This window comes from Maniola jurtina, chromosome 16 (genome assembly GCF_905333055.1).
Source record: "Maniola jurtina chromosome 16, ilManJurt1.1, whole genome shotgun sequence".
NCBI lineage: Eukaryota > Metazoa > Arthropoda > Insecta > Lepidoptera > Nymphalidae > Maniola > Maniola jurtina.
Window position 1 is genome coordinate 12,589,362 of NC_060044.1, and position 12,450 is coordinate 12,601,811.

At 36.6% G+C, this 12,450-nt stretch overlaps 1 protein-coding gene and 1 long non-coding RNA gene across 2 annotated transcripts in view; one reads left to right on the forward strand and one right to left on the reverse strand.

Annotated features, from left to right (window-relative positions):
• Positions 1 to 5,835: 5,835 nt before the first annotated feature.
• LOC123873200 lies at positions 5,836 to 6,602 on the forward strand. Its single transcript, XR_006797636.1, has 2 exons — positions 5,836 to 6,462; positions 6,565 to 6,602. It is a non-coding gene; the product is annotated as an uncharacterized LOC123873200 (long non-coding RNA).
• A 195-nt stretch (positions 6,603 to 6,797) lies between these two features.
• LOC123873193 (acyl-CoA:lysophosphatidylglycerol acyltransferase 1-like) overlaps positions 6,798 to 12,450 on the reverse strand; it is a 175,362-nt gene continuing 169,709 nt past the window's right edge. Inside the window, exons 5-6 of the mRNA XM_045917916.1 lie at positions 11,865 to 12,046; positions 6,798 to 10,370 (exon numbers count right to left, since the gene is read on the reverse strand). Of these exons, the coding sequence (XP_045773872.1) occupies positions 10,134 to 10,370; positions 11,865 to 12,046 (419 nt within the window). The 3' untranslated portion in view covers positions 6,798 to 10,133. The remainder of the gene's footprint in view (positions 10,371 to 11,864; positions 12,047 to 12,450) is intronic.

Below are 12,450 nucleotides of genomic sequence, written 5' to 3' on the forward strand. Positions count from 1 at the left end.
CTCCGAGCTGGACACCAGCAAAATTTGTATGGCGGCCATCTTTTCTTCGCCATTTTGAATTTTTTTTCAGCTTTTTGGCAATTGGATGACGTCGTGAATGACATTTGCTCGAGCACCCCCCACCTATCTTCAATACCTTAAGCGGGCCCTTCACCCGTCTCCGATATCCTCAATTATCAGCTCTCTCCATAATTTTGGCTTACTAAGTTTTTGTTTTCTATATAACACCATCAGTGAAAAAAAAAATTTTCATACAAAATTTTACAGGAGTTTCTTAGTTGAAAATCTCGAAAATCTCCCCAAAAGTGGCAACACTGGTTGCATATCTCCATATTGCCAGCCGAGATACACAATCGATTCGTACATATTGACTTTCCAAAATGTTGCCAACTGCCTCAAAAACGTGATCAAAATTTCGAAAAATTCAAAAAATTACAAAATGGCCGCCAACTCGTTTTGCAGAAATAAATTACATCGTTGTACAACTTTCCCATTAACTACAGGATATACCGCTCCCGATGACGTTTCAATCTTTCATCTCGCTCGCACCCACGCGAAATGATCGTCCCTGAAAAAAGACAATGTCGAAAATCACTTTTGCTTCGATAAATTCCAGTGTTGCCAGTCCTCGGCGACGAAAATACCTAAATGTCATTTGCACGAGCAAAACACGTAATCGCTCATACTCGAATTTTGCTAAAAGTGCGTATTTCGATTTTTTATAATTTCCCGAAAATCTTGAAATTTCCCCAAAAAATGGGGTAATTTTTTTCCTTCAATCTATACCTCGAAACTATACGTACAATCGCTTCATAGAAGCCGAATCGCTCCGATGTTGCCAACTTTGAGATATTTAACTTTTAAAATTGCGTTTTTTCGTACCTCTAACATAATGGCCGCCACAACAGCCGCCATCTTGAATTTTTAAAAACCACTCCCATTCCGTCAAAATTCAGGATAATCGTAGACAAAACCAAAAAAAAATTATTAGTTTCAATTTCCCGTTTTGGATCTGTGGCGCCGCGGTTCGGGGTCGAAAAATCGAAATTTTCAAAACGCTACGGCTCGGCCGCCATCTTGTTTTTCCAATTTTTTCCACATTTCCCATTAATCGTTTACTATTTTTTTCAAAGATTGCAAAATTCAACGAAATCGGTTGGAAAACAACGGAGCTGCAAAAATCACCTCGGCCGCCATCTTGTTTTTCCGAAATGTCATAATTTTTCCCCAGAGGGTTCCCGAAACCGAACACAACTCCCCCACATCATTATATCATTTTCCGTCTCCTTCTAGGAGAACAATTATGTCAATGAGTCAGTCAGTCAGTGAGTGGTAATCGAGCTATATATAGTATAACTAGTTTTTGCTCGGTGCGCGAGCTGCTAAAGCAGCTCACGTGACGTGGTAAGGTTAACTTTATTATATAAAACCAAATTGATTTATTAAGATACATAATTCACCCCGAAAAACCCCATAAAATGACAGGCATTTCTATTTTTTGTAGAAAATGTAAGTCCGCCATCTTGGATTTGAAAATAAATGTCATTATCAAAATCAGCACCCTGAAAAACCCTGAAAACGATATCCATATTATTTTTTGTAAATTAGGATAATAATTTAGTAGAGTGCGTGGGTGCGCGGACCACTAAAGTGGTCCGCGAGCATGCAGAGTTTGTTTCACCGAGTAGACCTTCGGATCCTGATCATCTTTTGCCATCAAACCACTCTTCCATCTTTTATAGCCTCCGAGATAGACACCGACGAAATTTGTACGGCGGCCATCTTGTTTTTCCAAAAAATTCCACTTTTTCTATCAATCGTTTACTACTTTCTTCAAAGATTGTGAGTTTCAACGAAATCGGTTGGAAAACAAAAGAGTTGCAAAAATCACGTCGGTCGCCATCTTGTTTTTCTGAAATGTCATAATTTTTCCCTACTTGCTTCCACCAGCCAAACACATCTGTCCTACATTATCGTATCGTTTTCCGTCTCTTTCTAGGAGAATGAGACATTCAATATTCGCCATACATTTTCTATGGGGAAAAAAAATCCGCCATTTTGAATTTTTTTTCTATTCATCGAGTAGACCTTCGGACCCTGATCATCTCTTGCCAAGAAACCACACTTCCATCTTTTATACCCTCCGAGCTGGACACCAGCAAAATTTGTATGGCGGCCATCTTTTCTTCGCCATTTTGAATTTTTTTTCAGCTTTTTGGCAATTGGATGACGTCGTGAATGACATTTGCTCGAGCACCCCCCACCTATCTTCAATACCTTAAGCGGGCCCTTCACCCGTCTCCGATATCCTCAATTATCAGCTCTCTCCATAATTTTGGCTTACTAAGTTTTTGTTTTCTATATAACACCATCAGTGAAAAAAAAAATTTTCATACAAAATTTTACAGGAGTTTCTTAGTTGAAAATCTCGAAAATCTCCCCAAAAGTGGCAACACTGGTTGCATATCTCCATATTGCCAGCCGAGATACACAATCGATTCGTACATATTGACTTTCCAAAATGTTGCCAACTGCCTCAAAAACGTGATCAAAATTTCGAAAAATTCAAAAAATTACAAAATGGCCGCCAACTCGTTTTGCAGAAATAAATTACATCGTTGTACAACTTTCCCATTAACTACAGGATATACCGCTCCCGATGACGTTTCAATCTTTCATCTCGCTCGCACCCACGCGAAATGATCGTCCCTGAAAAAAGACAATGTCGAAAATCACTTTTGCTTCGATAAATTCCAGTGTTGCCAGTCCTCGGCGACGAAAATACCTAAATGTCATTTGCACGAGCAAAACACGTAATCGCTCATACTCGAATTTTGCTAAAAGTGCGTATTTCGATTTTTTATAATTTCCCGAAAATCTTGAAATTTCCCCAAAAAATGGGGTAATTTTTTTCCTTCAATCTATACCTCGAAACTATACGTACAATCGCTTCATAGAAGCCGAATCGCTCCGATGTTGCCAACTTTGAGATATTTAACTTTTAAAATTGCGTTTTTTCGTACCTCTAACATAATGGCCGCCACAACAGCCGCCATCTTGAATTTTTAAAAACCACTCCCATTCCGTCAAAATTCAGGATAATCGTAGACAAAACCAAAAAAAAATTATTAGTTTCAATTTCCCGTTTTGGATCTGTGGCGCCGCGGTTCGGGGTCGAAAAATCGAAATTTTCAAAACGCTACGGCTCGGCCGCCATCTTGTTTTTCCAATTTTTTCCACATTTCCCATTAATCGTTTACTATTTTTTTCAAAGATTGCAAAATTCAACGAAATCGGTTGGAAAACAACGGAGCTGCAAAAATCACCTCGGCCGCCATCTTGTTTTTCCGAAATGTCATAATTTTTCCCCAGAGGGTTCCCGAAACCGAACACAACTCCCCCACATCATTATATCATTTTCCGTCTCCTTCTAGGAGAACAATTATGTCAATGAGTCAGTCAGTCAGTGAGTGGTAATCGAGCTATATATAGTATAACTAGTGTTTCGCTCGGTGCGCGAGCTGCTAAAGCAGCTCGCGTGACGTGGTTAGGTTAACTTTATTATATAAAACCAAATTTATTTATTAAGATACACAATTCACCCCGAAAAACCCATAAAATTACACCCATTTCAATTTTTTGTAGAAAATGTAAGTCCGCCATCTTGGATTTCGAAATGAATGTCATTACCAAAATCAGCACCCTGGAAAACCCTGAAATTGACATCGATATTGTTTTTTGTAAAAACGGGGTAGTTGAGGTTAATAAAGTAGGGTGCGTGGGTGCGCGGACCACTAAAGTGGTCCGCGAGCATGCAGAGTTTGTTCCACTGAGTAGACTTTCGGACCCTGATCATCTTTTGCCAAGAAACCACTCTTCCATCTTTTATAGCCTCCGAGATAGACACCGACGAAATTTGTGCGGCGGCCATCTTGTTTTTCCAAAATTTTCCACTTTTTCTATTAATCGTTTACTACATTCTTCTAAGATTGCGAGTTTCAACGAAATTGGTTGGAAAACAAAAGAGTTGCAAAAATCACGTCGGTCGCCATCTTGTTTTTCTGAAATGTCATAATTTTTCCCTACTCGCCTCCCCCACCCGAACACATCTCTCCTACATTATCGTATCGTTTTTCGTCTCTTTCTAGGAGAATGAGACATTCAATATTCGCCATACAAAATGTATGGGAAAATAAATTCCGCCATTTTGAATTGTTTTTCTATTCATCGAGTAGACCTTTGGATCCTGATCCTCTTTTGCCAAGAAACCGCACCTCCATCTTTTATACCCTCCGAGCTGGACGCCGGCGAAATTTGTATGGCGGCCATCTTTTCTTCGCCATTTTGAATTTTTTTTCAGCTTTTTGGCAATTGGATGATGTCATGAATGACATTTGGTCGAGCACCCCCCACCTATCTTCAATACCTTGAGCGGACCCTTCACCCGTCTCCGACATCCTCGATCATCAGCTATTTCCAAATTTTTCCTCGATTTTTTTTTTGTTTTCTATACGAAACCATCAGTGAAAAAAAAAATTTCATACAAAATTTTACAGGAGGAGTTTTTGGGGAAAATCTCGAAAATCTCCCCAAATGTGGCAACATTGTGTACATATTTCGATACTGCTGGTTGAGTCACACAATCGATTGATACATGTCGACTTTCCAAAATGTTACCAACTGCCTCAAAAACGTGATCAAAATTTCGAAAAATTAAAAAAAATACAAAATGGCCGCCAACTCGTTTCGCAGAAAGATTTTACACGGTTTCATAATTTTCCTATTAACTACAGGATATACCGCTCCCGATGACGTTTCAATCTTTCCTCTCGCTCGCACCCACGCGAAAGGCGATACCGTGAAAAAGACCGTGTCGAAAATCACTTTTACTTTGATAAATTCCAGTGTTGCCAGTCTCCGGTGACAAAAATACCCAAATGTCATTTGTACGAGCAAAATACGTAATCGCTCATACTCGAATTTTGCAAAAAGTCCGTATTTCGATTTTTTACAGTTTCCCGAAAATCTTGAAATTTCCCGAAAAATGGGGTAATTTTTTTCCTCCAATCTATACCTCGAGCCTATACGTACAATCGCTACATAGAAGCCGAATCGCTCCGATGTTGCCAACTTTCAGATATTTAACTTTTAAAATTGCGTTTTTTCGTACCTCTAACAAAACGGCCGCCACGACAGCCGCCATCTTGAAATTTTTAAAACCACTCCCGTTCTGTCAAAATACAGGATAATCGTGGGCGAAACACGAAAAATAGTTATCCTCGACTACCCCGTCTTGGATCTGTGGCGCCGCGGTTCGGGGTCGAAAATTCAAAATTTTCAAAACGCTACGGTTCGGCCGCCATCTTGTTTTTCCAATTTTTTTCACATTTTCTATTAACCGTTTACTACTTTCTTTAAAGATTGTAAAATTCGATGAAATCGGTTGGAAAACAACGGAGCTGCAAAAATCACATCGGCCGCCATCTTGTTTTTCCGAAATGTCATAATTTTTCCCCAGAGGGTTCCCGAAACCGAACACAACTCCCCCACATCATTATATCATTTTCCGTCTCTTTCTAGGAGAACAATTATGTCAATGAGTCAGTGAGTCAGTGAGTGGTAATCGAGCTATATATAGTATATAATAATACGCAGATGTGACGTCATAACATTTGACGTAATTTGATGTACTTTTTTTGGTTAAATCGATAATTTAAAATGGTTAGCAAACTTAAAACTAACAGCGAATGTTGATTTTACGAATTTTGGAAGACCCTCTATTTAGTAATTACTAAGAAAGAAATTATTTTTGACATAGGCATCATCCCCATTGTACTTAGCATACAAAAGTAATCCAACATAAGTCCATAATAAGCTTCAAACATCGATAAGCCTTTCGGCAAACATTCTTGTCTTTTGGCGCGTGAATTATGTGTACACTCAGAGTAAAATCATTGGTATATAAAATTGGGAAGCATAGACTAAAATTTTATATTTAACGCCCAGTTTTTTTTTTTTCAAACCACATAACATTAAAAAAAAAACACTCAGATTAAGCATTTCACACAAACTTTTATTTTGTGTGAAACAAGTTTTATTGCACGAAATCCAATTTAAAGAAATTAAAATCAGGTTTTTTAAAGATTGGATAAATATTCAAATTGTATTTTCATCGAAATATCTTACAACAGACTACGTTTTTTTTTTTAAATAAATTAACAAATTACACATATTACAATCTCCTCGAAAACTTAAAAATTTACTCTGAGTTACCATAACTACTTAGAAAAATTAAAATAAAACGATTAAACATTTAACACATAAGTGAAAAGGAACGTTCTGAAGTTGACGGAGCAAAACGTTACTTAAAACTAATTCGACATGAAAATCTTATTAATTAAGTTTTAATCGTGACTTATGCCAATATTAATAGATCCTTTGATTATACGTGTTTATATGTAGGTATAAGTATAGCTCATAAGTCATAACTGAATAGGTTCCTGCGGTAGTGGAGAGGTGCGGGTCTGTCACCCTCCCGCCTAACCTAAACTATTCAGTTATGAGCTATGCCTGTACCTGTATGCTTAGTATAAGATGTAATATAAGATTTACTTCTCACCGATTTTGATAGTATTCGAGAGTCGAAACAAAATAAAGTCAAAGTAAAATGGACCTAAAGCTGCTTGATTTAAAGTCAAAATTGACTTTAATTTCGGAACGATTCAGCTTGGAGCGCTGGCTGTAAATATATGTACAAACTTTATTAAACAAGGCAGTTAAGGGCCATATTACTAATGTGTTTCAACTCTCAAATACTATCAACGTTGGTGAATATTGAAAACGGGTATTAGACAACTTTATAATCAAAGGATCAATCTCGCTAAGGCTTGAGATCTTATAGTGCGTAGGTGCTTTAACACTGCTCAGACTTAAGTTTCATTCAAAACGAGATAGATTAATGTAAGCAATATAACGCCGTCTCGTTTTAACAGTGTCATAAGCTGAGCAAAGTTTGCTCTACAGATCTCAGCCTAAAAGAAAAGCATTTTTAATCTGTGCCAAAAGTGACGTCTGTCAAGTACAGGAATACAGATTATATTTGTTCAGAGGCGCCACTCCAATATGTTAATTTAGTATTCAAGGCGCGTGGAGGCCCCGAGAGTTTCCTTTGTAAAATTCGATTTTATATTTTATTTTAGAAGCGCGGGAACGTGATTAAATAGAATGTGAAATGTGATTTTCGACTGCTCCTCAACGGAGCGCTGACTCGGCACTAACGCGCCAACGCGGGTCTTACTCCCTAATATACGTTGGTTGAAGGTATAATCAACAAAGAAAAATTATTTAAGTGAAAATAATATTCGACGCGTAGTTTAAAAATGGAAGGATTTTCTGAATACCTAACTTTGAATGCAGTTTTTTTTGTTTTTTATTTTAAATTCAAATCGACGCGAAGGTTCCTTAGAGAAATGTTTAAATTTTCGTCTCACAGACTTTGCTCCCAAAATAAAACCCTGCATATCTATTAATGGCAATTTCACCCACATATTTTTAGATTTTTAATAATCCCGTTGGAGTTTCTTCCAATCGTGCAATCCTTTCTTATAGTCTGCGTTGCTATGAGAATCTACGTGCATTTAAATGTTTATATCCAGCGGTTTGATATATATTTTAATAGTCCATGTTCGCAACATCATCTGCGTGAATTTAGTTTTTTTTAATTCAAGGGAATTCTTTGATTTTCGGAATAAAAATATCTACTAATATGTTATCCAGGGTGCAAGCTATAACCCTGTGTCAAATTATATCGAAGCATTTCCACCGCGAAGGCAGTCAATTTCTGTGTTAATAATATTAGTATGGATAAACATGAGAATACCTATAGTTGCGAAGTCAGCGCTCCCAAAGAAGTCAGTTGAAACCTTATAAAGATAACTATTTTATAGTCAGCGAATGAAAATTTGGTACAGCATAAAGCGCAAGTACTATGCTAAGGAAAAACTTACATATTGACTTGTATGTCACAGCACGCTTTGATTACAACACTACAGTGTATTCACTTCTCACTAACACCAAGTGCTTTACGTTTGAACACAAACCAACTACAGGGAAGTTTCCAAAGTTCTACGAATTCAGTTATCATGTCTTTTACATATTTTAAATTAAAATGTATATACAATAACGTAATTGTACTCTTATAAAATTGATTAAATAGGACACAATATTATGCATCCGAAACACGGTTACTAACTATAGACCTCATAAGAGAAGTCAGAGTCACTCAGTGGACAATGGAGTCGGAGAAAGCCATGCTTAGTTTCTCTCTGTGATCAAGACAGAAATGTAATAGATCCGTAGGAGCAGAAATGTAATAGATCCGTAGGAGAAATAGAGTCAACCAACACAGCTCAGCGGGAGGCAAAGCTGAAGTGGCAATGGGCAGAGCACACAGTTCGAAAAACCGATAGATCCCAAAGTTTTGGGGTCCCAAAGTTGCTAAAATTGCGACCTCGCAACGAAAAGCGCAACATTGGATGACCCCGTTCCACCAAAAGTGGTGAATATTAAAAAATAAATAAAATTGTGTTAAGTATACCAAAAATCGTACAACTTTGGAAACTCTCTCGTACCTACACTACGTACGGCACATTACACCGAGACACCCCGATATGTCAATACTTGGTAAAGGTAACGATACGCATATAAAACTAAAGGAAAATATAATTCTAATGATATTACTAAACAAATTGACAAAAACATTCTACTTACACTTTACACTCACAAAAAAACCCTGTTTGCGTCTATTATTGATTGTAAAAGACCTTGTAAGAAATTAATATTTTGTTTAACTATGTTGAAAGGAAAAATACAGGACTTATTAGTTATTAGGTGTAACACACACCTGCAGAATGGAGTGGAATCGAATGCAGCGTCTTTGACAACTTAAGCTAAACGTACTTCTAAATACTCGGAACTTTGGATGTATCGTTAGAATCCTTACACCATTCCGGTATTATAATCCACAGTTCAATTATGTCCTTAAAGTTTTCATGAAGGAAAATAATGATAGCCAAAGTTAAATTACAGTCATTACAATCAATAATAATTCTACACAGAACACATAAAGTAATTATTATTATTAATTACAACAGTTCCACTACACATGGAAATCATTAAAAAAAATCATTCACACATCATTACAACTAATCTTTTCATGGATGACGTGATGAAAAATTTTTACTATCTATTCTATTTTTTTTTTTCTGTAAAATATGCCCAATTTGTATACATTGAGTTTTTACTGCACAAATACCTCACGATTAGGTACTGAAAGGTTTCTCAAGAGTCATGCGTTTACTCACTACTGTTTGCGTAATAAACTCACGAGCAAAGAAATTGACATTTTAGGTTTATTGAAGTAAAAACTATTGTAACCGACCGTGATACTTTGCTCGCGATTTCATTTGAATGACAAATGTACGAACATTTTTTAAAGATTATATCAGACTGATATTTCCCTTTCCCCTCCAACTAAAGCTGCAAATAAACCACTTTGTACTTTAGCGTAAATCTAGGAACAGGTACTACAACGGGTAAGAAACATGAACGAAATTCAGTTCACCCCCTAAGCCGGTGATAACATTGAATTTGGTTAATAATCTGAGAATTTGTCACACAAAAAAATTTACGCAGATACTAATGAGTTTGCAAAACTCGTAGTAACCTTATGCTAGGAACTCAAAGGCGGATAAATGGCCGACGGTCATATAGCCATCTCAATTTACCATACACTGAAATTACCACGTATTTTTAATTTTTTTTCTCAGCTGACTTAAAAGAGTAAGTCGTTTTACGCAAAGCGTGTAAGCGACGAGCTTTGCACGGCTTATAGGACGTTCTTACTACAAACTGTCAAATATCAATGAAACTGTGATACAAGGAGTAACCTAACTTTAGAATGTCTAATGTGACGAGCAAAACGCTTCGCTTGCGCATTACACAGATAAGTTTTCAACCTTATAAATCAGCTAAAAATATTATATTGCTAAATAATAATCAATAGAGACGGCTATTTGACCACCGGTCATTTTACCGCCCGTGCGTTTCGACCTTTACAGAAAAATTTAAATTCGTTACCAGAGATAGCTCCACAATTCACAGAAAATTCTATATTGTAAATACGTTGACGCTATAAAAAATAGATGCAAGATCAGGTAGCGTACATTGTCTTGCCTCACTTGCCTAGCTACTTCGGGGATGTTTCCCTTCGAAGGGAATTGCCCCGTGCGGTAGAATTCTTCTAGCATTTTGTCTTTTTCTATGAACCTGTCGTACAGCCACTGAGTCATGCCTTCTGAGTCTGTGGGTACCTGAAACAGAACATCCTTAGTTAATGTGTTGTCCATACTAATATTATAAATGCGAAAGTGTGTCTGTCTGCTAGCTTTTACGGCCCAACAGTTTAACTGATTTTGATGACAGAGTTAGCTTACATCCCGGGGAAGGACATAGACAACTTTTTATCCCGGAAAATCAAAAAGTTTCACGGGATTCTTAAAAGCTATCCGTTTAACCGATTTATACGATATTTTGGTACAGAGGTACCTACTTAGCTTACATGCCGGAAACTGAGGTAGACAACTTTTATCCCGGAAAATCAAAATCCAAATCCACGCGGATGAATTTGCGGGCATCATCTACTTATGAATATAATAATAATAATTAGTCTCATATTTTGGTCATATAAGGGTCATTATTTAAGTCTCACTGTGCCACAGAATACAAAAATATAATAGAAATAATATTTGCTGTTTTTATTACCGTGATAGAAACGGATATGTGTAACTACGTTTGAATATTAAAATATTGTTTTGAAAAATATCTAAAAACTTATTGTTGTTTGCATGAGTTAACTTAATATACCTAAATTAGGAGTCACACAATAACCTGCGAAGGACGTAAGTATTATTAAAAAAATATATAAAATGTATCGAAAAAGGACCTGTAAAAATAGGCAATATAGGTTTTGGCAGCGCTTCTGTTTGGACGCTCGCCAAGGGCTTATTGCATGGAAAATGATTAGATAATCTGTCACCGATATATTTATGCGATCTTCGGCCAATAAAATATTATTAAAGTTTAAAATTATTGCCTTATCCGGGGAAAGTTAGAATTTTTTGTCTCTTATATTTTGTTACCCGTGTCACATAGATATGTAATAAATATTATTAATTATTATTGATTGATTGGTTATAAAAAGATTAAAATAGTATCATCATGTCCTTTTTAGGGTTTCGCATCCGAAGACGATGCCAGGGCCAACGATGACCCTATTGCTAAGCCTCTGCTGTCCGTCTGTTTGTCTATCAACATGCTGTACCTCCTGAACCGTAATAGGTAGAGACTTGAAATTATTCCTAATATTTATTATTATTAACGTGGCTAGTGTTCTTTTGTAAAAAAATTAAAAAAGAAAAAACCTCATTCCTCGGCTCTGTAATAGTACGGCTATTAGGGTACAGCCTGTAATAAAGATGTATCCAAAATGTACCAATCTCACTACTTACTAGGGTACAGTTTGTAATGTAGATGCGATGGTGATATCCAGTACTCACTCTATAGTGTTATATTCCTTCATGTCATTCTGCAGTATACAACGTGCTTCATACAAATCTTTGTATAAATACCTAAGTTAAGCTTACCTTAGCTCTGTAATATTAGTAATTATTAGTAATATTACATATATTATAAGTATTATATTATAAGTATTAGTAGTAGTATTAGTAGTAGTAGTAGTTGGCTCTGTAATAGTACAGCTATTAGGGTACAGCCTGTAATAAAGATGTATCCAAAAATGTACCAACCTCACTGCTAGGGTACAGTCTGTAATGCAGATGCGTCCGACATGCAGGTCTAGTGCCACAGACTATGTCCTGCAGGTGGAGGGGTATGCGGTCTTGGTACGCGATGGTGACGTCCAGTATCCACTCTATGGTGTCACCGCTTTTTGTGTCGATGATCCGAGTGTTGTTCTGGTTTACGTCATCTGGTGATAAAAATATATTTTCATCAATATTTAGCTTATTATGAAACAAAGATATTACTAAACCCCGGTTAAGCAAAGCTCACACAATGTATTTTTAAAAGTATCCCAGCTAGATAGATAGATAGACGTCTTTATTGCACACGAAAATATGTAAACGAACAGTACAGAAGGAAGAAAACAGATAAAACAATTATGTGCATAGGCGGCCTTATTGCTTAGAGCAATCTCTACCAGGCAATCTTTGCTGAAAGGAAAAGCTAGTGTTGGATAGTACCAAATAAACCAGCTAGGTATATTTTTTCTAGATTTCATCTGAATAAATAAATCTTATTAAATAAATATTATATAAATTAAGAAATTCTCAGTAGAAATAGCCTGGAGTAAGAATGTTGTGCGGTGTTTCA